This window comes from Drosophila sechellia, chromosome 3L, assembly GCF_004382195.2.
Source record: "Drosophila sechellia strain sech25 chromosome 3L, ASM438219v1, whole genome shotgun sequence".
In the NCBI taxonomy this organism is placed as follows: domain Eukaryota; kingdom Metazoa; phylum Arthropoda; class Insecta; order Diptera; family Drosophilidae; genus Drosophila; species Drosophila sechellia.
This window is the reverse complement of record NC_045951.1, coordinates 19,816,840-19,840,250: the sequence shown is the minus strand read 5'-3', so window position 1 is coordinate 19,840,250 and position 23,411 is coordinate 19,816,840. Positions and strand designations below refer to the sequence as shown.

General features: G+C 41.3%; 6 protein-coding genes and 1 pseudogene across 6 annotated transcripts; 2 read left to right on the top strand and 5 right to left on the bottom strand.

The window, feature by feature from the left end:
• Nucleotides 1-116: 116 nt before the first annotated feature.
• On the top strand, nt 117-2,060 carry LOC6616280 (retinoblastoma-binding protein 5 homolog). The gene is made up of 7 exons (XM_032719011.1): nt 117-180; nt 238-458; nt 513-719; nt 782-963; nt 1,017-1,136; nt 1,196-1,827; nt 1,897-2,060. Exons 1-7 carry the CDS (start codon nt 162-164, stop codon nt 1,983-1,985), a joined length of 1,470 nt encoding a protein of 489 aa, XP_032574902.1. The 5' UTR covers nt 117-161; the 3' UTR covers nt 1,986-2,060.
• Nucleotides 2,061-2,691: 631 nt separating this feature from the next.
• Nucleotides 2,692-4,788, bottom strand: LOC6616278 (annotated as a pseudogene).
• A 5,239-nt stretch (nt 4,789-10,027) lies between these two features.
• On the top strand, nt 10,028-10,561 carry LOC116801149 (retinoblastoma-binding protein 5 homolog). Its single transcript, XM_032719014.1, has 3 exons — nt 10,028-10,131; nt 10,185-10,304; nt 10,364-10,561. Exons 1-3 carry the CDS (start codon nt 10,067-10,069, stop codon nt 10,557-10,559), a joined length of 381 nt encoding a protein of 126 aa, XP_032574905.1. The 5' UTR covers nt 10,028-10,066; the 3' UTR covers nt 10,560-10,561.
• LOC6616276 (serine protease inhibitor 77Ba) lies at nt 10,557-13,487 on the bottom strand. The gene is made up of 5 exons (XM_002040604.2): nt 12,235-13,487; nt 11,827-12,177; nt 11,437-11,734; nt 11,016-11,369; nt 10,557-10,958 (listed from the first exon to the last, which is right to left on the bottom strand). The coding sequence occupies exons 2-5, from the start codon at nt 12,153-12,155 to the stop codon at nt 10,686-10,688; spliced, it is 1,254 nt and encodes a 417-aa protein (XP_002040640.2). The 5' UTR covers nt 12,156-12,177; nt 12,235-13,487; the 3' UTR covers nt 10,557-10,685.
• Nucleotides 13,488-13,577: 90 nt separating this feature from the next.
• Nucleotides 13,578-16,252, bottom strand: LOC6616275 (serine protease inhibitor 77Ba). Its single transcript, XM_002040603.2, has 5 exons — nt 15,735-16,252; nt 14,727-15,156; nt 14,389-14,659; nt 13,963-14,331; nt 13,578-13,904 (listed from the first exon to the last, which is right to left on the bottom strand). The coding sequence occupies exons 1-5, from the start codon at nt 15,748-15,750 to the stop codon at nt 13,638-13,640; spliced, it is 1,353 nt and encodes a 450-aa protein (XP_002040639.1). The 5' UTR covers nt 15,751-16,252; the 3' UTR covers nt 13,578-13,637.
• A 623-nt stretch (nt 16,253-16,875) lies between these two features.
• On the bottom strand, nt 16,876-19,823 carry LOC6616274 (alpha-soluble NSF attachment protein). The gene is made up of 4 exons (XM_002040602.2): nt 19,582-19,823; nt 18,546-18,861; nt 18,166-18,486; nt 16,876-18,063 (listed from the first exon to the last, which is right to left on the bottom strand). Exons 1-4 carry the CDS (start codon nt 19,671-19,673, stop codon nt 17,914-17,916), a joined length of 879 nt encoding a protein of 292 aa, XP_002040638.1. The 5' UTR covers nt 19,674-19,823; the 3' UTR covers nt 16,876-17,913.
• Nucleotides 19,824-20,263: 440 nt separating this feature from the next.
• Nucleotides 20,264-23,178, bottom strand: LOC6616273 (serine/threonine-protein kinase polo). Its single transcript, XM_002040601.2, has 5 exons — nt 23,080-23,178; nt 22,186-22,410; nt 21,342-22,124; nt 20,852-21,280; nt 20,264-20,787 (listed from the first exon to the last, which is right to left on the bottom strand). Exons 1-5 carry the CDS (start codon nt 23,176-23,178, stop codon nt 20,593-20,595), a joined length of 1,731 nt encoding a protein of 576 aa, XP_002040637.1. The 3' UTR covers nt 20,264-20,592.
• Nucleotides 23,179-23,411: the final 233 nt, after the last annotated feature.

Sequence of the window (23,411 nt, the reverse complement as noted above, 5' to 3'; positions counted from 1 at the left end):
GAAATATAATATAATAATTGATGTTTAATAGTTGTACAGAATATAACCACAACTATCGAAAAACTCGTCTTCAGTTAGCTTATCATTTATAACATAAAATGTTATTGTAGTTCGGTGTGAATGTCAGCTGCCATTTTAGAAGAAGAAGATAGTAAACAAAAATGAATTTGGAGCTACTAGGTGAGATTGCCGCTCATTTTCTATCCTTATTTAGTAAATAACTCCCGCTTTATTAAGAATCATTCGGACAGAACTACCCAGAGGAGTTCGACGGCTCGCTGGATTGCATTTCGTTGGCCGTGACATGTGCCTTTAACAAATACGGAACCCTTTTGGCCGTGGGATGCAATGATGGCCGCATTGTAATCTGGGATTTTCTGACGAGGGGCATTGCCAAGATTATTTCGGCCCATGTGCATCCCGTTTGCAGTCTCAGTTGGACCAGGAATGGTCACAAGGTAGGCCCTCGCTCGCCGTACTCCACATCATCTACAATTTCCAATCCACTCCAGTTACTTTCAGCTTCCACGGACAACAATGTCTGCATTTGGGATGTGCTAACCGGCGAGCTGGAACACAAGTACAGGTTTCCATCGCCTGTGCTGAAAGTACAGTTCGATCCCCGAAATGACAACCGACTTTTGGTGTGCCCCATGCGATATGCCGCCGTTCTTGTAGAGGTCGGCGGAACTCACCGCTGCCTGCCCTTGGATTCCGATGTGAGTTTGCACATTGATTATTCGTAGCTTGATTTTTCATTGAACTCCTTGTTCGTCACCAGGGCGACTTGAACATCGTGGCTTCTTTCGATCGCAGAGGCAAACACATCTACACAGGCAACGCCAAGGGAAAAATACTCGTACTGGATGTTGAAACCTTTGAGGTGGTCGCCAGTTTTCGCATTATTGTAGGCACCTCAAGTGCAACGGCTGTCAAAAGCATCGAGTTTGCGAGGCGTGGAGAGTGGGTACTAATAAGTAATCGGAATTTCATAACGTAACCAATTTATCTTTCAGCGCATTTCTTATCAACACCTCAGATCGAGTTATTCGTGTTTACGACTCAAAAGAAATAATCACTCTAGGCAAAGACGGCGAACCGGAACCCATACAAAAGCTACAGGACTTGGTCAATAAGTATAATGTGCAACGAACCCTTTATAACCAATTGATTGACCAATATCAATTCCATCCAGAACCACCTGGAAAAAGTGCTGCTTCTCTGGTGATGGGGAGTACATTTGCGCTGGCAGTGCTCGCCAGCATGCTCTTTACATATGGGAAAAGTCTATTGGAAACCTGGTGAAGATCCTGCATGGCACCAAGGGTGAGCTGCTCTTGGACGTGGTGTGGCATCCTGTGCGGCCTATCATTGCCAGCATCAGCTCCGGACTGGTATCCATTTGGGCCCAAAATCAAGTGGAAAACTGGTCTGCCTTTGCACCAGATTTCAAGGAATTAGATGAAAACGTAGAATACGAGGAGCGGGAGTCAGAGTTCGACATTGCGGACGAAGACAAGTCTGTGGATCTGAACGCAGACGCGCAACAGGACGAGGAAATTGAGGTGGACGTGCAGAAAGTGGAGCCGGTGGCTGCCTTTTGCTCCTCCGACGAAGAAGGCGAGGACGAGAATGCGCTGCAGTTTTTACCCATGGCACCAGAAGTGGAAGATCCCGAGGATGGCTGGGCCGGTCAGGACGGACTGGAGCCCAGTGCAGTTATGCTTAGCCACATGGAACCACATGACTATGAGGACGACATAATGGCTTCCAAGCGACGACGAATGCAGCTCTATGATGTCAGCTTACCTGATGCACCCACTGATGGTATGGTATAAAGTTGCCTCCATAAAAGTTTCAACTGGCAATTTAACTATCTTTAACTGCTTATTTCAGAAACACATCCCCTCATTTCTAGCAAGGCCGGCAAAGATAAACAACAGCCCGTGGGTGGCAAAAAAGCCGCCGGGCGTACCAAGAAATAAACATCATTTGACATTGCCTAATCGTTGTCTTTGTATGTAAATAAAGGCTTCCATCTCCGCAATCCAGTACAGAAAGGGAAAACTCGCCATTCTGCTGCTCATCAAAGCCATTGTCACAGCTGCGGCAGTGGTTCCCTCTTCATCGGCAATTACTTGGTAGTTTTTTTGCAGAGTGCCATTCTGTCCAGATTGCCTTTTTTTGCTCAATATTCCAAGCCATGCTCTCCGAACTGCAAACAGCAAGATCAACTTTCAGCTCCACATTTTGAAGTTGCTTTTCGTGCACATGACTTTAATATTTCAATTTTAGTATCGTGGTTTGCATTATTGACTATATTACTCGAATTGTATTATCTTCCTGTGCATGCGTTCGATCCTACGAGATCTCGGTTGAATATTATTGAGAACTGTGACAGATTTCAATATTTCTTGGAATTTCGGTATAAATAAAACTTGCGCTGCGCCTATGCCTCTGGAATCTACATCTTCTCCTGAGATCTCGACGTTCATACGGACGGACAGACGGACATGGCCAAATCGACTCGGCTTTTGATCCTGATCAGGAATATAACACTTTTCCAGGTCGAAAACGCTTTCTTCTACCCATTTCATACTTTTCAACGAATCTAATAACGTGTAAATTTACACTTGTACTAACGAATAACGAAAACTATTTCTTAAGATTAAGACTGTGCACATCGTTGTACGTTGCACACCCACTCTAACGCCCACAAATCACACAAAATTGACACGCCCACTCTTTTAAATAGTTTTCGGCTTTATGTTGTTATATTTTTTAACTATTGTCTATTATATACGAACAACATAAAAGCAATGTATTTCCTGTTTATCTTCATTACTGGACCTCACCTTCCCGGAAGACTCCGGAGTGAATGAGCAATTTGTGTGTTCTTTGTAGGACAAGGTATGCAAACGGCCTGTTCATATGGAACTTGATGTTATTTGTTCCAGAAGATTTCTGCGGAACAGCATCAGGCAAACCCTCTTCATCTACGACGATCCGGGCGAATTGGTGGTAGAAGGAGAGGTACACACCTCTGTCCCCGGTAGGTTTCAGCATGCGACCTAGATCTGCGTGCATGTCCCCCAAATCCGAAAGTCCAGCCTTTTGAAGGTGTTCAATATGACGCAAACTTAGCATTTTTAAGAGACTTTTTACGTACCTCAGTTACGGAATCTTCCAGTGAAAGTACGGAACGCGTATCGATCTTGGGAAGCTTGACTTCTACATCAGATTCATTTTTGGAGGCATCGAGCTTCTCAAGGAGCGGCTGCAGTCCCAGGTTCTTCAATTGGTTGAGCACCTGGCTAACTCTGTAGGATGGCTTCGGCAGTATGAAGATCATTACTAGCTCATGTTCCCCAAAAGGTAGCTCCAGGACATCCGCTTGCAGACCCTTTACATTTTCGGCGTAGGCAAACTTCCCCGTTTGCAGTCGGAAAACTGTTCCTCTTTCGTCTGGGACTTATCGAATGGATACTGGAGATACATCAGATAAGATATATTAAATACAATGCAAGCGAGGATGAACCTGGCTCTGGATCTCACCTTCCATTTGGCCTTAAAGTAGCTAACAGTAATCCCCAGCATCGTTACTGTATTATTGAACGAACGACGGCTATAAGAACTGTAGATTTCCCCATGGGAGGCTTTGTCGATATCGTCGTTGATTATTATACTCGCCCCCTGGTCGAAGTCCACACCCCTTGGCCGGCCCTCTTGAAGAACCACATTCTCTTCTCCTACTCCTCTTAGGACTACACTGTTGTACCCTTTCACGAATTCTATATCTCCTACATCGTCGTAGTAAGCGTAACGCAGCGAAAACAATTTTGTGTTTTCCGAATTCAAACTAGAATTTAAAGAAAAAGCTTTATAAAATATGTGAATTATATATCCTATATATATTATATATATAATATTATATGTCCTATATTCTAATATATGTACTTTCTGAGTAATATGGCACTTACTAGTGATAAGCACGGGCAGCCTCGTACCACTTGCGCAGTGTTGGATAATCGACATAAATCGCCAGGACATCGCGAATCTGCTTCAAGGTAGACCCATCTGCTCCCTCGTAGAGCATGACCATGAGTGACCACGTGGAAAATGGCGACATCGCAAAGTTTTTCAGGTTTAAATGCGTGGATTCCATTTGCAGCAGGTTGAGGGCAAATTGCAGCCTTGCGTCCGTCATGTTTTGTAATAGACTCTTCGTATCCACAGTATTTGCACATTGATAGGCCCGCAAACTGAGCACCATGCCAAAAAGCCCCAGAAATCCGAGCTTCATATTGTCAAACAAATTTACTTGGCTAGACAAGGCTAGACCAATAAGAAATATTTAAGCTCAAGGAAAAAAAATCTCATTAGCTTTTCTTACCTCTTTGTGCACTCGAACGCTACTCAAAACTGGTTTCTTATTAACGAAAAACTGTATTTATATGATTTATTTTCCTTAATTTGTGCAGTTCAATATTCTAAGCCATGTAGTCTCTATTTTTATTTTAGTTACTCGTCGATTTTTTCAAGAGTATGTAAAATAAAGTATATACTTTGTTGGTAATAGGTTAGACACACGTTCAACTTTGCTTCATATATATTTATAAAGTGACGATAGAAAAGAAGTTGATATGCAAAAAAATGTCTTATTTAATGATATTTAAATATAATATTCAAATGATTATACATATTTAACAAACTTGTGTTTTCGAACATATTTTTAGAACTACTCAATACAGGTCTAATTTTTCTTGGTCATTAGAATGGACGCACTTTGGCTTTTTAATTGTTATAAAAAATTATTTGAATTTTAACTTACAATATTATTCGGCATTACTATTTCTTTTTTTTTTTTAAATAGAAAAAAAATTGTTCAGCAAAGAGTTTTGTTAGTAACAGTTAAAAAATGCGGTCCTTCTTAGACTGGTACAAGGATTCTATGTAGCTCAAGGAAATCTCGCTCCAAGCACTTCGTACGCCTTCCGTATTAGCCAGCCCCTAACTTTTTCAATAGCGTTGCGATCTGGAGAATATGGTGGACAGGTCATGATATTAACGTCTTAGCTCGAAATGAAAGACTTTGCTACTCGACAATTTTGAATAGAAGCATTGTCTTGTTGAAAAATCCAGGGATTGGTCAAAACGATATATTATATTATATATAATATATATTATATTATATTATTATATTCCAGTAATGTTTGTATGTATGTCACGCCCACTGTAGCGACCACAAGCCGGTAAAATGTGGCCATATTTCTGAAGAAGAACGATTTTTTTTTATTTTATTAGTTGCCTTATCCACAATCAAAATATCCACACCAAACTTTCCCAAAGTTGTTTAGACCATTCAACTAATTAGCAGCTGCTAATTTAACAGTGCCCTGTCGTGTTGATTACAGCAGTTTTCCAGCTGTACTACGCGTATTTTCAATGATTTTCAAATCCGCAAGAGGGCGCTGATGTAGGAAGCTTGGCATCAGTAATACCGAGATCGTCGCGTAGATTAACATCTTTTATATTCTTTAATTAGTAGACGTTAACAACTTTTACATGTGACGAAAGTAAAGCGGTACAGTGAGACTTCCCCATTGTGCTGCTTACTTGATTTTAGTTCCTGGCCGTGACGCGAGAGGAATCTTTTGGGCTGGCACAGTAGTACAGAAGAAACAGTGCAGCCTGTTGATGCCCAAGATCCCATCGCATCCCATAACGTTCCACAGGATCGGTCCAAGTACCGATTCTTGGGGAGCACCTGCAGAAACTCGCTATCTTTTTGGGTCAGCTTCCATAACGTACCGAAGGACACGGTCCCTAAAGTAGCTGCCAAAGACTATCCTCAGGTACTCCGGGATACCCATACAGTTCATGGCTCCGAGGATTACGGGACATCTGGCAGTTATAAAGATGTTCCATACGTCAGGAGTCACTATCCTTCCTACCTTCTATTCATCTATCACCAGCAAGAGCGGTCTTGTCGATGTTACTCCTGGCCGAGAGAGCGTTCAGAGGATCTCTTTCCTTTCCGGAAGCCATATTACTGACTTCCTAGGCCGTTGATGCTCTCGGTGATTGCCCCTATACGAGTATACAGGATACGTTTCGGCAACAGGACTAGTTTCTGGCTTTTCCACCTTGTTGGGAAGATTCTGTCCAATAGACATTGCTGGAAGGTGGCCCTGCTTTAACAACAGCTCCAGGAATACCATCTATATATATATAATAACGAACTCACGGTAATTAATTGAGAAAAAAATATAATCTTTATTCAAATAAAATTACAAGTGTGGTAGCGGAGACAATTTAGTAATATTGTTATTGACATAAACGGTTTGTGTGTAATCTAACATTATATTTGATATTGAGATGTCATCAATTTGTATGGATCAATTAAAAGCTTTTAATTAATTTTAAAATTAATTAAATTAATTTCTCCCTCTATTATTATATCTCTATTTATGCAATTTTGGTTGAGTATGCTTATTGGTAAGTTCCAGGTTAATATTATATTAGGTTCGACATAACTGATTTTAAATTTCTTACTAGTTCTGTATTGAATTGATTATGTATGCCATTTATTTATTATCAAAGTTTTTGAAGATGCTAAGTAAGTTTGATTATTTTGAACACCAAATTTATTTTTGGCATTTTCTATTAAAATGTTTTGAACACTATCTGGATATGGAATTATTGAAATGAATATTATTCTTTTGGAATATGGGAAATTATAAGAATTTCATTTGTATCTGTTTTTAACCAAGTGATAGTTTTAATATGTAAAAATTCAAATTAAAAATTCATCAAATTCAAATGAATATTCAAAAAATTCAAATAGGAACAAATAGTAAAGGATCATCAAGAATGTGTGGTTATGTTGGATTGCCTTGATCGCTTGGGGTCGTGCTGGAATTATTATCATATTTAGTTTCATTAATTTTCTTTTTCTTTCTATATATTTCGATTATAGTGAGTAATTTTTCATCCTCTGTTCTTTTCTTCATCTATTTGTGTAATTTCAACGGTTTTCCTAAATGGGTTTGTTGCCTTAGTTTTTATCTTGTATCTATTTCGAATTCGTTTCGTGATTCATTTAACATAAGTGTGTTTATGCTAATTTGGTGTTTCTATGTACTGTTTTTGCAATGTTACATACTTCACATTCGTTTATAATATTTTGAATTAATTTTTGATGATCAGGGTAGAACAATTTTTCTTTGAAAATGCTTATGGTTTTTTCTTTACCTGGGTGCAAGGGCTTTTTATGACTTTAAGAATGACTTCTTTGAATTGTGCATATGTAATGATGTTTATTAATTTTTATGTAGATTTCATAACTTTTGTTAAATTATTCGGACTGTCTATTTCTATGTAAGCATTTTGAAATATTGTTCATTATTATCTTTTGTGCATAAGTATTTTAAGTTTTCGAAGGCTGATATATAATCGGTATCTTTAGAATTTTTATCGGAACCTTTTTTTAATTTTTGTGTTGTGGGTTTAGCAATTTTTGCAAAGTTAGGCATAAATTTAGGGTAGAAACCGCCAAAATTCACCAAAATTTATTTGGGCCTTGGCATCTTGTAGGAAATCTGTACCTAATATCATATCATATTTTTCTGAAAAAACTTGTTTATTCGGGCAAAGCTAACTGGGTTTGAAAATTTCTTAATAATTTATTGTAAAATGATTGCACCGTTAATGGTGTGAACTTGTAAATTAGTAGTTTTAACTGGAGAATTCAAAATGTATATTGTTTAGAACAAAACTTGTGAGTTTAGAGGATTTTGTGCTTGGTCGAGTTTTTGTTTAAATTCTTGAAATAGGAGTTCGAAAGATTGGTCGTGGCTATTAATTTTTTTGTTGTTATATTGATTTTTATTTTGCCCAGTTGATACTTGGTTGTAGTATTGATTTATATTATGATTATTTGAAGCCTTGTTGTAGTTTGGACAGTGCTGTTTTTTATTTAGGATATTTTTTTAGTGTTTTGGGATAGGGTCATAATAACCCTCTTGCTGGACAATTTGCTTTAATTTACTAACTGTTGTTATGTCAAATCTAGCTAATCGCATGTAGAGTCTGCCTGGGAGTTTGTTAACAATTACATATTTTACTGTATCGTTCATTGCGTGTGTATAAATATGATTATTTTGTTCATTATTTTCTAAGGCTAGCTTATTTGTTATTATAAGACATTTTTCTTCAAGTTCTTCTATGAACTTACGAACTGATCCATTGAATTGTGTGTTATATAGTCGTCTTAAAAGTTCTTCAAAAGGTGTGTGGGTCTTGAACTCCGCGATTAGTGCTTCCTTCAATTCCGGCCATGAGTTAGCTGCACTGAGCTGGGATACTCGTTGGGCGTCACCTCCAATTTGCATTTGAATCGCACTGAAGAGGACGTGTATCTGACGGATGTCAGTTGTTGGGTAAAGTTGTAGTATGAGCTCGACCCTTCTAAGGAACGAGCTCAGTTCTAGTGTCGTGCCGGTAAATGTTGCTACCTGTCGAATCTGACCAACAGCCTGGTTCAGATGATTCTCGGAGAGTAGTGGCACTTGATGTTGTTGTGGTTGTTCCATTGTTGTTTTTCTTTGTTGTTGTTTGCACTGGGGTTTTCTTTTATTTTATGGTGGGCTACCAAGTTTAATCGTTTTTAATTATGAAGCGGATTAGTCACTTCTTGCCACAAAGTTGAAGTTAAGTCACACACGAAGGTACTTTTGCTGATCACTATAAATTTAGGACCATCGACTGCGCCAATAACGAATCCACGGTAATTTATTAAAAAATTTATTAAATTTATTAAATTTTATTGAAAAAAATATAATCTATTCATATAAAATTACAAGTGCGGAGACAATTCACGTCTTTTTCGTAGAGCGACAGAACTAAATCTAATTGTACAATAAGTTGCGAAGCATACGCTTAGCAAGCCCTTGGCTGCGACTTATTTACTTCTTTATATATTGAGCGTAAATAGGCTCTCTTTTGAGTTTATATGAATTGGGCGCCCTCTTGAGTGGATACTGATCAGCCGAGAATCAGAGCTGCGTAAGCGGTTTTGACCCTTTGGTGGGAATAACGGATTCGGCAGCGGATGATAATGTTTACATAAGGGCAAGCTGTTATTGTCACCAAAAGTGGGGTTCTTATGGAGTACTTGAATTTATGACTTATATCCTAAGGCATTCTATAATTTGGTGTATATATGTTGCTAGTACATATATGTATACAAGTATGTGTGTGTTATATAAGTTATATAAGTGCTATACTATGGTACATACATATTTATGCTACTAAATATATATAAAGTATGTACACGAATTTTTCTTGGTCATTAGATGGCTTTTTATTTGTTATAAGAAAATGATTTGAAAAGAATAATATAAAAATTGCGTCCAGGGTACTATTTCCTTTTCGGAAGCCATATTGCTGACTTCCTAGGACGTTGATGCTCTCGGCGATTGCCTATATTCGAGTATACAAGATACGTTTGAACAGTTTTCCAACTATATCCAGTAGGTCGTGCTCGCAAAGCTACTCGTCGGGTGGTTTCTGCGTCCCATCCCGCATCCTGCGAAGGCCCGTGACATCCTCTGGATTTAGCTGTAGGCAGGATAGTGTTCCTATACTTGGGCACGCTTTCCGAGGCTTTTCCGTCTACTTCGAGCAACAGCTCACCTTGCCGAGATCTCCGAATTTTGCGTACGTGTCTTCCCAGTTTGCTTAGGCTCGGGTCCGATCTTAGTTTCCGGAGAATCTCTGCGCACGAAGCCTCACCCGTCTTCTTCACTCGTTTGTTCTGGATGTTGCCTTTCCTTCTTCGTTGCTACCAGTCGTGTGGGCGCCTGAACTTTGTGCACTTGCCCCAATCTGGTAGGCTTTCGCACCTCAGTCTGGGTAGCACTGCTCGTCAAGCGGAGCTCGCTAGTGGCTCCTTCGTACAACTCTATCGCCCTGTTGTTAAGGGCTGAGAGTTCAGAAGCTACGCCCTCGTTCTGGAGAGCCGTGGTCAGGTCCCGATCTATGATCCCGACTCCTGCCTTTTGCGATGACAGGACAATGTGGTCCATCGTCTTCTGGCTTAAAAAGCATCGAGTTTGCGAGGCGTGGAGAGTGGGTACTCATAAGTAATTGGGATTTCATAACGTAACAAATTTATGTTTCAGCGCATTTCTTATCAACACCTCAGATCGAGTTATTCGTGTTTACGACTCAAAAGAAATAATCACTCTAGGCAAAGACGGCGAACCGGAACCCATACAAAAGCTACAAGACTTGGTCAATAAGTATGATGTGCAACGAACCCTTTATAACCATTTGATTGACCAATATCAATTCCATCCAGAACCACCTGGAAAAAGTGCTGCTTCTCCGGTGATGGGGAGTACATTTGCGCTGGCAGTGCTCGCCAGCATGCTCTTTACACAAGGGAAAAGTCTATTGGAAACCTGGTGAAGATCCTGCGTGGCACCAAGGGTGAGCTGCAGAAAACGCATCCCATCATTTCTAGCAAGGCCAGCAAAGATAAACAACAGATGTAAATTAAGGCTTGCTCTTATCGCTAACCCGCCTTTGAATTTCGAACTTGTATATTATATACGAACAACATAAAAGTGTTTAAAGTGATTTGTCATAGAAAAAAGGAATGTATTTTCTGCTTATCTTCATTACTGGACCTCACCTTTCTGGAAGACTCCGGAGTGAAGGAGCAATTTGAATGATTTTTGTAAGACAAAGTATGCAAACGGCCTGTTCATATGGAACTTGAACTTGTTATCTGCTCCAGAAGATTTCTGCGGAACAGCATCAGGCAAACCCTCTTCATCTACGACGATCCGAGCGAATTGGTCGTAGTGGGAGAGGTACGTTCCTCTGAAACCGTCGGCAATCACCATTCGCTCTAGATCTGCGAACTCGTTGTTCAGCTCCGTTAGTCCAGCCTTTTGAAGGTGTTCAATATGACGAAAGCTTGGCATTTATTAGAGACTTCTACGTACCTCGAATAATGGACCCACGAGTGGAAGTACGGATAGCGTATCGAACTTGGGAAGCTTGACTTCTACATCAGTTTCATTCTTGGAGGCCCCGAGCTTGTCAAGGATGGACTGCAGTCCGTAGCTTTTGAATTGGTTGAGCACCTGGCTAACGCTGTGGGATGGCTTCGGCAGTATGACGATCATTACTAGCTCATGTTCCCCAAAAGGTAGCATCAGGAAATCCGCATCCAGACGCCTTATACTTCTGATGTAGGCAAACTTCCCCGTTTGCACCATCATATCCACCTTACCTGCCGGCTTGCCGCTGGAGTCGTAAAACTGCTCCACTTTCGTCTGGGACTTATCGAATGGATACTGAAGTCAAGATATCAGATATATTAAATACATTGCAAGCGAGGATGGACCCTGCTCTGGATCTTACCTCCCACTTGGCCTTAAAGTAGCTAACAGTAAGCCCCAGAATCGTGTCTGTTCTATTGAACGTGCTACGGCTATAGGAACCTAAGATTTTCCCATGAGAGGCTTTGGCGATGTCGGCGTTGATTATTTCACTCGCCCCCTCGGTGAACTTTACAGCCCTTGGCTGGCCCTCCTTAAGGACCACATTTCCTTCTCCACTAAGAACTGTACTATTGAATCCTTCCACGAATGTTATATCTTTATCATCGTCGTAGTAAGCGTAACGCAGCGAAAACAATTTTGTGTTTTCCGAATCGAAACTAGAATTTAAAGAAAACGCCAAAGAAAATATGTGAACTATATCATGTCCTATATTCTTATAGATGTAGTTTCTGAGTAATATGGTACTTACTGATGATTAACACGGGCAGCCTCGTACCACCTGCGCAGTTTTGGATATTCCCAAGAGAGATCCAGGACATCACGCAGCTCGTTGTAGGCATACTTTCCCACATTCGCTGCCTCGAAAAACAGGAGCATGAGTGACCACGTGGAAAATGGCGACATTGCAAAGTTTTCCTGCTTTATATGCGTGGATTCGATTTGCAGCATTTTGATGGCAAATTGCGTTCTTCCTTCCGTCGTTTTTAGAAATGGACTTTTCGTTTGTTCACGAACTATACATTGATAGCCCCGCAAACTGAGCACCATGCCAAAAAGCCCCAGAAATCCGAGCTTCATATTGTCAAACAAATTTAATTGGCTAGACCAATAAGAAATATTTAAGCTCAAGGAAAAAAATCTCATTAGCTTTTCTTACCTCTTTGTGCACTCGAACGCTACTCAAAACTGGTTTCTTATTAACGAAAAACTGTATTTATATGATTTATTTTCCTTAATTTGTGCAGTTCAATATTCTAAGCCATGTAGTCTCTATTTTTATTTTAGTTACTCGTCGATTTTTTCAAGAGTATGTAAAATAAAGTATATACTTTGTTGGTAATAGGTTAGACACACGTTCAACTTTGCTTCATATATATTTATAAAGTGACGATAGAAAAGAAGTTGATATGCAAAAAAATGTCTTATTTAATGATATTTAAATATAATATTCAAATGATTATACATATTTAACAAACTTGTGTTTTCGAACATATTTTTAGAACTACTCAATACAGGTCTAATTTTTCTTGGTCATTAGAATGGACGCACTTTGGCTTTTTAATTGTTATAAGAAAATTATTTGAATTTTAACTTACAATATTATTCGGCATTACTATTTCTTTTTTTTTTTAAATAGAAAAAAAATTGTTCAGCAAAGAGTTTTGTTAGTAACAGTTAAAAAATGCGGTCCTTCTTAGACTGGTACAAGGATTCTATGTAGCTCAAGGAAATCTCGCTCCAAGCACTTCGTACGCCTTCCGTATTAGCCAGCCCCTAACTTTTTCAATAGCGTTGCGATCTGGAGAATATGGTGGACAGGTCATGATATTAACGTCTTAGCTCGAAATGAAAGACTTTGCTACTCGACAATTTTGAATAGAAGCATTGTCTTGTTGAAAAATCCAGGGATTGGTCAAAACGATATATTATATTATATATAATATATATTATATTATATTATTATATTCCAGTAATGTTTGTATGTATGTCACGCCCACTGTAGCGACCACAAGCCGGTAAAATGTGGCCATATTTCTGAAGAAGAACGATTTTTTTTTATTTTATTAGTTGCCTTATCCACAATCAAAATATCCACACCAAACTTTCCCAAAGTTGTTTAGACCATTCAACTAATTAGCAGCTGCTAATTTAACAGTGCCCTGTCGTGTTGATTACAGCAGTTTTCCAGCTGTACTACGCGTATTTTCAATGATTTTCAAATCCGCAAGAGGGCGCTGATGTAGGAAGCTTGGCATCAGTAATACCGAGATCGTCGCGTAGATTAACATCTTTTATATTCTTTAATTAGTAGACGTTAACAACTTTTACATGTGACGAAAGTAAAGCGGTACAGTGAGACTTCCCCATTGTGCTGCTTACTTGATTTTAGTTCCTGGCCGTGACGCGAGAGGAATCTTTTGGGCTGGCACAGTAGTACAGAAGTCCCATAAGGACGTCGTTACGCCTGATTTATGCAAGGATCCGTAATAAAATTCACTCTTTTGTCTTAACGTAACGTATTTATTGTGGTATGTGAGTAAACTGTGAGTCGGTGGATTCTTAGGCCGCCTTGGGATTCCGCACTTGTCCGGCGAAGAGGAGTAGTCCGGTTGCCTTCTCTACGATCATATACTGGAAGGGCCGGTTGAGCAGGAACTTGGGCGGTGTGGCCTTGTTGGCCAGCGCTGCCTCCGTGACGGCTCCCGCCGTGGTTCCCTGCTCGTCCACAATGATCTTGGTTGAGTGGACGACCAGCTTGGCAAACAAGCCGGACGACATTCGGTTCAGGTTGGCGGTATTCTCGTCGAACAGATCGCGAATGCCCATCTAGAATTAGAAGTTATTTACAAATGTATTTCCAGATTGGATTTAGAAGTTCTCGCACCTGGATGAGGACTCCCTTAAGAGTGAAATCTGTGGCAGTCACAAACTTGGGCATCATGACCTCCACTTCGTTGTCCTCGGAGGCCCTGCTCCTGAATGCCGCCAGTCGCTGCAGGATGGGCCTCAATCCCAAGGCCTTCAGATTATTGGCTACGTCATTTAGCTTGAATCCGCGCTTGGGCAGCACCACGATCATCGCCAGACGGTCCTGGGTGCCGTAGGGCAGCTCCAGCACATAGCCATCCAAGCCCTCTACGTTTGAGACGTAGGCGAAGTTCGCTTCCTGCACCATCATGGGAATCTTTCCGATGACCTCGCCGCTCTCGCTGAAGAAGGGTTCCTCTCTTGTCAGCGTTTTGTTGAAGGGAAACTGCAAGCGAAAAGGATATATCGAAGGATTTGCTGGTGGATATATTTCATTTCCCACCTTCCATTGGCCCTTGAAGTACAGAGACGAGAGCAGAAACATCTTCGCTCCATATACATCCTGTGGCAGAATGGTATAAGGAATAAGACCGCGGGTCGTGCGATTTGTGTCCTCGTTGATCTGGATCACCGAATCCGGGCTATAGAAGTCCACTTCCATCGGCTGCACATTGTAGTTCTGAATAGCATCGCGGTAGTTGTTCTTGATGGGATACCCCTTGCCGGTGTATATGGCCTGCAGGGTGGCTACTTCGATGGTGGAAGTGGTGATGCTTAGAAGAGGGAAGGTGGTCACCGCGATCCATAAATATGCAATTCATTTACATGCTATAAACTCACTTCAGAAATGAGCTCCACACCTTGTAGGCGCCCCGAAGCTTTTCGTCCTCGACATTGATCCGCAGGCTTTTTTTCAACTGGTTGTGCGTCTCTCCCTCGGATCCCTCGTAGAGGAGCACCAGGAGTGACCAGACGGAGAAGGGCGATATCATGAAATCCTTGTTGGTCTTCTCCACTTCGACGGATATGCGCTGCAGAAGATCGAGGGCGAAGTCCTGGACCCCCTGCGAAATGCTGACCAGGACATCCGTGTCGAAGTTGCTTCTCATGGACTGGATATGGCTGACGCCACTTTGAAAAGCCGTGGGAGCTGTGAATGCGGTAAGGGGATTGCCCACTGAAAGCTGCAGGGGCGCTTGGTTGTTTTGAGGAACCGCCGAGCACAGGAAGATGGCTCCCAAGAGTAGTGGAATCCATAGCATCAAGCAATCTGGATTAAGATGTACATTAGAACATAGATCGTGATGTAAAAAGCCGCACTAAAATGACTGTATTATTTTATAGCAACATCAATTTAAAGTGCTTTGAAGATGGATAATTTTATAATTTTTGCGTTAACTAATCATTTTAACGGTATACCTCCAGATGAACTGTTTTCCGTATTAAAAAATCCCACCTCCTTGTTACATCCTTACATCCTTTTGGGGTGTAAGTTTAAGCCATATAGTTAGCCAATTGTCTTCGATTCAAATCGATTTTGAAAAACTGCCTGAAAATCCGGTATAACTATTTTCGGTCTAATCAAATCTAATGAGATTCAAAGGCACTCGCGTGAGTACTATGTATAATATTCCGAGATGCGTAAAAATAGCATTTTCCAATTGATAGCGATGATCCATTGACGACCTCATGTGTTTGTACGTAATACGAAATGTATATATGTACATAATATGTGTTTGCTGTGCACACACGAGTACTTGTCAATTTTAAATCAGTTTACTGATTGCCTCGAAAACAACATCCCAGTCACTGGGAAATATTCCATAATTAATTGGCCACGGAGCTTACCTGCGATTTTACCCATTTTGAAGAATTGGCTCAAGCTTCGCTTATCAGGCAGGGCTTTTAAAATTAAATTAAATTAAATTATTAATAATTGTGCACACAAATGAATCACACTTTTGCGTAACCATGTGGGTGTGCATCAATTATTGAGAGGCTTTTAAACCTTTTATTGATGTATTTTGGGGTTTTTCGATGTCGACAAAGCGACGTTCATCTATATGTCTCTATACATTGTTGTCGTTCGGTGTTTTTCGAAAACCGGAATGCACTGGGGGGAATTCCACAGATATTATTTACACAAACACACGCTCGCCAGGAGACTATACGTATAGGTGGGTGGGGTGTTCGCGTATGGGTTTGCCGCTTATATAATTCTATATATTGATTTCAATTTGTGGACCCAGCTACTGGTGGTTTTCGGTTTTGCCAAGAACTCGATGCCAGATGGAACCCACACGTCCACACAACTCCCCACAAGCAATGTCAACCTAACGCACGAGCATCAGCTGAGTGACTGAGAGACTGCTCCATCGACCATTCAGCACCGTACAGATATGGCCATCGTCCCACACCCGACTCCAAATCAGTTCAGACTCGGATTCAGATGCGAGAGCCGCAGCGAGAGAACGCGGTGTTGATATTGGCAGACCTTTGTCTGCCGCTCTTGACGATGGAGCCTCATTCGCGAAATGGAAATCAGGTGGAATCACTACTATGAGTTGCAGCTAATCCGTTGGTTAGGCTGCTTGAAATGCCGGGGTAACTCCAGTAACTCACCTTTAGATGTGAAACTGTGAATCCAAGATGTTTTAAGGGTAACTAGATGTATTCAAATGTATATGCGATATTGTAAGTTCGTGGATGGGATGGTTAAGATGATATCATATATGAGCTTTATAATCATAAAAATGGATGTTTTCAATACCAGTAAGTTTACGTGAGTGCAAGTTTGAGGCTGTAGTTATCATAAGCCAGTGCAATAAACAACAATTGTACTCAAACAACTCAAACTCCAAGGTAAAATATATTTTTTTCCAAGTGACAGGTGCAAACTATTGATATAGTAGAAAGACAATGAATGTGGCTAGACTGGAATATATGCTAGGCACCAGTTTGGGAAACATCGATGGACACGAAGACAGGATGAGAGGATTAATCCAAGCGTTAACTTTATTAAAGTATTTGAATTGGAAATATCCGTGGTAATGCTTGCATAGAGGCATCACCAGGACCTTTGCAGTATTATTAATTAAACGTGTTGGGGCGGGTTTCAGTGGTGTTGTGTGTGTTTCCTGGAGATATTCATTCAATAAATTGATTTATTTATTCTTGCTTCGGCCTCAGCGACCGCGTAATCTTCGTAGCTCCGTCGTAATATTATTTATTGGATTATAATTCGCTCGTACATGTTTATAGGTAGTTGATCTACTAAACATCGTTAAAATTTTGCGAGATGGAATTTTCTATAAACGTGACCCTCAAGTATTTATTAGAATTCCGTGTACTCTTTTTTGGATATTTATCGGGGTAATCGTAAATGTTTATGTGGACATATATTTTATTCGTAGGTTGTGTATATGCGTACAATCTAAACTGTAGGTTTCATTTTATTTCAGTGCACTAAATGGAATTATAATTGGTTTGAAGTTCATTTTCGCTACCAGGGACTCTTTAGTTAATCTCAAATTATCTAACACATTACACACATAGAATGAAGTTATCAATTTATTATAGTAGTGGATACGGATTTCTATAGGGTATTTTACGCATCCAAATGAAAAATCAGCTAACTCACTGATTGATTGGCTACTTACACAAATAACAAGAGTAACGCAAAAACAGGCAAACATAACTAACACCTCTAATCACGCCACATTGGAAATAATAAAGTTTTCTTTTTGAATAGCACGTGGTAGCGCAATGTGAGCATCGGCATCTGCTGCCTTCTTCATTCGTTGCACAAACGTTAAATTAAACTATAGAATACGGGTATATGGACTATTCAATAGGTTTAATTCACGCGTTCCAGCTGACCGTCGTTTGGGTGCTTTCAGGTTAAGCAATGCAACACGTTTAATAATTTTCTTTTAGTTATATATGTATAGGTAGATTAATATCCGAACCGAATAAAGCATTTAATAAATGTGTACGCGATTTTATCAGAAAATTTAATTGATTTCGTTTATCGCAGGTCGGGATCCTCGTCCGCAGCCTTCTTGATCCGCAGCAAGATGGTGGTGTACCACTGATCCAACCGCGAGATGCTGTCGTAATCCTTGACGGCCTCTGTGAATCCCTCGATGTTCTGTTCCTCTAGATGCTCGCACAACACCTGTAATTCGAAAGTGTGTTAAAGTAAAGGCTTTCTAATATCTATAATAATATGTAAGAGCTACGAAAACCAAAGAGGAAACTTAAGCTAACCGATACCCACCTTGATGAGCTTGAACTCCCTGGAGTCCTGGAATGCTGGGTACTGCTGCGCATACTTTTCGATGGCATGCTGGGCGTTCAGGAGATCCACGCTGAGGTGGCATAGAGCGGCCCTGAAGAAGTACTCCTTGGCACTGTACTTGAGCAGAGAGCTCTCCAGCGAGGAGGCGGCCACCTGCTCGTATATGGATATTGCTTTCTCGTAATCCTCCAGTTGGGCGGCGTACTGGGCCACTTTCAGCATGCACTTGTTGGCCGAACTGACCGACTCTTCACCCTTGAAGTAATCAGCCGCCTGCTCGTAGTGCTGAATAGACTTGGCCTGAAAGGGAAATCGCCCATTAATATGTAATTAGCATAGAGGTGCACACGGGAACCTACCAGACTAGTGGGATCACTCTCGTACATCTCGGCTATGCTTTGGTGATGTTTGGCAGCCATCGTGAAGCGGCCCATATCCGTGTAGATGTCGATGGACTTCATCAGGCAGTTGACGGCGCTCTCCACGTCCACCTTCTTGTAGCAGTTGGAGGCGTCTACGTAGCAGGTTCCGGCATCGTGCCGACTTCCAGCCCGCGCGTGGAGAGTTGCCGCCTCGCAGAAGCACTCGCCAGCCTTTGTCCAGTTCTTGGACATCTTGAACATGTTGCCCGCCCGCTGGTAGCACTCGATGGCGTCCTCCACCTTGTTGGACCCTCTGTAATAGTAGATATCGATAAGTGATAAGCCTTAATGTATATCCAAGGGATTAAAAAAGAGCATTAACTAATGAAAATTTTATATTATCATATATATATGCATATACGTAGGTGATTTTTTAAAACCTTCAGGACATCAAATTGCTTAAACTTTGATTTGTTTCTAGATGCTGTGCAATTATAAAAAATACTTTAAAAATTTAGATTTTTCAAAACAACTAAGTTTTTCAGCGAACTGAGGAAGTTTCCAAGTGCGAATTACAGTTCCAACGGGTAAAAAAAAAGATTTATTTCTGCTTGCATATATAATTTCTTTGTTTTTTATTTTACACGATTGCTAAACTTTTGTGCACTATGATTCATCGAAACCTGTATTGTGCATACATATATTTTGTATTATGGATGGCTTATCAATATTTTGCACACTTTTTGTAGTTCATATCTGAAACCTATTATCTGTGTAAGTCGCACTTTTGCGCTATTTGGTTTCTGGGTGGAGGCACAGAGTCCACAACTGCGTATACGTATTATGGTGTGTGGGTATATACATAAACACAAAGTAATAGCATAGTGGAATGGTATTACAGATTCCAGTGCTACATGGCATATGGCTCAGTACCTGGAGCCTGTGGGGTTATGGAGATGCTAGGCTAGAGCAGACACAGCTCCATATCCCCACTCCCATAGAAATCGCGATAGTTCTTTGATTTGATACGCACCCGAACAGCGATCCCAGAAAGCCCTTCTGCTGGGTCAACTTCTTCTCCGCCTCGGCCATCAGCTGGAGCGCCTTCTGTTCGTTGTCACCCATGTCGAGGATTTATGTCCGCCTCGGCACTAATTGCATCTAAGTTTAAGAGTTGTTCGGCTTTTCAGCGAGTGTGTGTACGTATTGGGATCTTTTTTCGAGAAAATAAAATCAATATGCTGACTTGGTGTGGCCGCAGATGTGGTGTCAGTGTTACCATCTTACAGCATTCTCAAATAGCTCTTGCCAGTGTTGATAAATGCAAGGGCTGTAACGGTTCGTTCGTTCAAAATCCTTATCAGCTTTCTGAATGCGTCATATTTTTCCGAAAAATACAGTCTGGCTGGCAGGTGCCCTAAATGTTGCATAAAATCATTTTTAGATATTTTATTAAATTATATATATATTCGCTTCTTGTTCAAAGCATTTATAAATTGTATCCTATAGCTACATGTATTTCTGGCCAAAGTTGAATATACTTGTACCGCAAAGCATTTAAACGCTTTGCAGCAGTTTGTAACTTAATCATTATTTAAAATGTCGCTATAGAGCACTGCAAACGCATATTACACTATTGGGTTTATAATGTATCCAGCATTAAAATTGTGTTATCAGTCATCTCGGTGAGTACAGGCGTTTCGAAACACGTTTGCTTAGTTTAAACATTTAATTTGATCTCTTTAAAATGCATTAAGTGATCGGATCGTGTACGAAAACCATTAAACAGATATATAAAAATTCTTTTGAGGGGAGGCCCAACACTGACGATGAATATGACTTAAGCAGTATTTTCGATATGAAGGTGAAGGGGCAAAAACAAATAAATTCTATAAACATCGAACAAATCAATTTAAACAGGAACTACAATTTTAGATGATCATGGGAGAGGATACTTTCGGGGCTATAAATGAAGTTGGCCAGGGCATTTGTGAATTACGTTAAACTAGCATTCGGCCTTATAATAATAGTTGGGTGGCTACGCTTAAGTGAACATCTTCTCCAGCATTTTCCTAAGTTTCTCCTGGGCATATCGGATCTTCTGGTACAAGTCTTTAGACACGCCGTTCTCCACAATGGTCGAGAATCGGTAGGTGCGGAAGTTCTTCTCCTGGTCCATATAGGTTATAGCACTCATGCGCGGGCAGAGGATGAGCTTCATGTGATCTGAGAAGTTCAGCTAGGAAGGATATATAGTTCATTAGTACCTTATATAAATGCTGATGCTGCACAATAATACAAACCTGCACAGAGCCGTTGGTCAAATGCATAACTACGGCACATGTTGTACGGAACCAGGAGTGTAAATGGGGCATACGCGAGATCTGATCGCTCTCAATGTTTACATTGTTGGCACCTGCCTTCACCAGGTGCTCGATCATGTAGCGTTTGAAGTACGACAGCAGCTTCATCTTCTTGTCAAGCGACTTGCAGTAATCCGTGGTGGTCATGTACGTCTCCTTGCCATCCTTGTCGATGAAGTGCACGTTGATCTGATTCGGCAGCAGGATCAGCTTTGTGGTGTCGTTGAACATCACGCCGATACCCTCGTCGCACAGCTGGTAACCAAATCCGTACTTGTCGCTGTAGTCAACCCACTTGGATATCCAGAAGAGCGGCTGCGCTGCAGGATCTGTGTTCTCGTCGCCCAGATTGCCTTGCAGTATGCGCGGCTAAAGAAGTGAAGAGGTATAAGAGTCTTATATTATTTAATATAGAGCAAAAGGTAATTACCTTTCCGTTGATAAGATTGGTGAGCTGCTGGTACAGGCTCTCGATATCGCTGCGATAGTCCTCGCTGTGGCGGCACACCTGCGCTGACGCGGTAATGGCGTCGTGCAGATTGGCCTTGAGGAAGGTCGACTCCAGACGGGTGTCGTCGGGCCTGATGCCGTTCATCTCCATCAGCGGCTTGCGGTGCATCGAATCCTCGATGGTGTCGTTGCTGCCGATACGCGGCGCCATTGTCAAACAAGAGCTGGGCAAGAACATGGGCACCTTTGAGCCCTTGAGGAACTCAAAGTTCAGCAGCTGACCGATTGCCGGGCGGCTCTCCGGATTTGGCTGCAGCATGGCGATGACCATATCCGCCGCCGGTTTCCTTAAGTAGCTGGGCACGCGGTACTCGCACTTCTTGATCTTCGAGTAGGTATCCTTCAGAGTCTTGGTTTCGAACGGCGGCTGGCCCACAAGCAGTGTGTACATGACGCAGCCAATCGACCAGATGTCCACCTCGAAGGAGTGGCCCTTCTTGGTGAGGATCTCCGGGGCTATATAGTTGGGGGTGCCGCACAAGGTCTTCTTTCGCTCGCCCTCGTACTCAATGCGCGTGGCCAACCCAAAGTCGCCGATCTTCACGTGCAACAAATCGTTGAGGAAGAGATTGCCCAGCTTCAGATCTCGATGGATAATGCGGTTATCGTGCAAGTACTTAACGCCCTGGATTATCTGGTAAATGTAGTAGCGGCACTCAAACTCCGTAATGCTTTTCCTACGTTTGTGCAGCTCCATCATGGACTGTAAGTCGGAGAGATAAGTGTCATGGTGGCACATTGCAGAGATGTTCTATTAAACTCACTCTTTTCTTGCACAGCTCCAGCACAATGTAGATATTCTGCGAGTCTTCAAAGTAGTTGTGAAACTTGACAATGTTCGGATGGTTAAGGCTGCGGTGAATTGTTATCTCCTGGGCGGTCTTCTCCTTCTGATTGTGTTTGATCATCAGCTTCTTGGACACTATCTTGCCGGCGAAGACGTCGTCGGTTTCCACATCGATGATCTCGTAACATTTTGCAAACCCGCCCTGCATAAAGCATACATATATGTATTTTAATTGTGTATTTAAAAACATTATACAAAAACATAACCTTATACTGTATTAAAAACAGATTGTGGCTTTAAACAGTTTCTTACGATAAATCTGTGCATATAATTATTTTCAAGCAAATGGCGTTTAATAAACGTATTGATGTATTGATTACAAGCATATTCATATTATCCATATTGGTTTGCAAGATGAAATTAGTATTTTATATTTAAGAATCACATGTTTAGTACCTTTGCTCCAACCTGTGGAACCCCTACTAGGAAAATATTTATATGTCAATAGAACAACGAAGGAATTGTTGGTTTAACTAAGTTGCAACAGTTCCTGTTCTTGTCTATATAAATTCGAAGAAGCCGCGCCAAAAAAAAAAAAAACTGAACAGGCTGCTAAATGCATGAACACACACATACACAGGCTCGCACAAGCATTCCCACACACAGGCTCTCTTTTTCTCTCCTGCTCTTCAAGGAGAGAGCTACAAAAACAGCAAGGGAATGCTCATCAGCAAGGAAAACGGAACGAAAACCGGGATTGTGGAAATTGATGTGTGTGTATGCGGGTGCGTGCATGTGTGCGTGTAGGTAAAGGTGTGATCCCTTCGACTCATCTGATCCCGGGCATCTGCAGATCCGCATCCGGACTCACCTTGCCGAAGAACCGCATGCGCTTGTAGGTTTTCCGCTGGTTGATGTCGACGAGGCGATCCGGAATATCCGTGCTCTTATCCTCGGGCTTCGCGGCCATCTTGCTCTCCTTTCTTCTTTACTACGGACTGCCTCTTTTGCACTGGCGTTCGCCTGGAGTTTTGCGGCGATGCTCCTCGTTTTGAGCCTGTAATTCCACCGACGATCGGCTGAAAGTGCCTCGGAAACGGAGATCAGATCCACACGGTTGACAAGAGAAGCGGCGATCAAATCTCGGTTTTGCCCATCGAATGCACAAAAACCAAGCACAAAGCGGAGAACGCGCCGAAACCG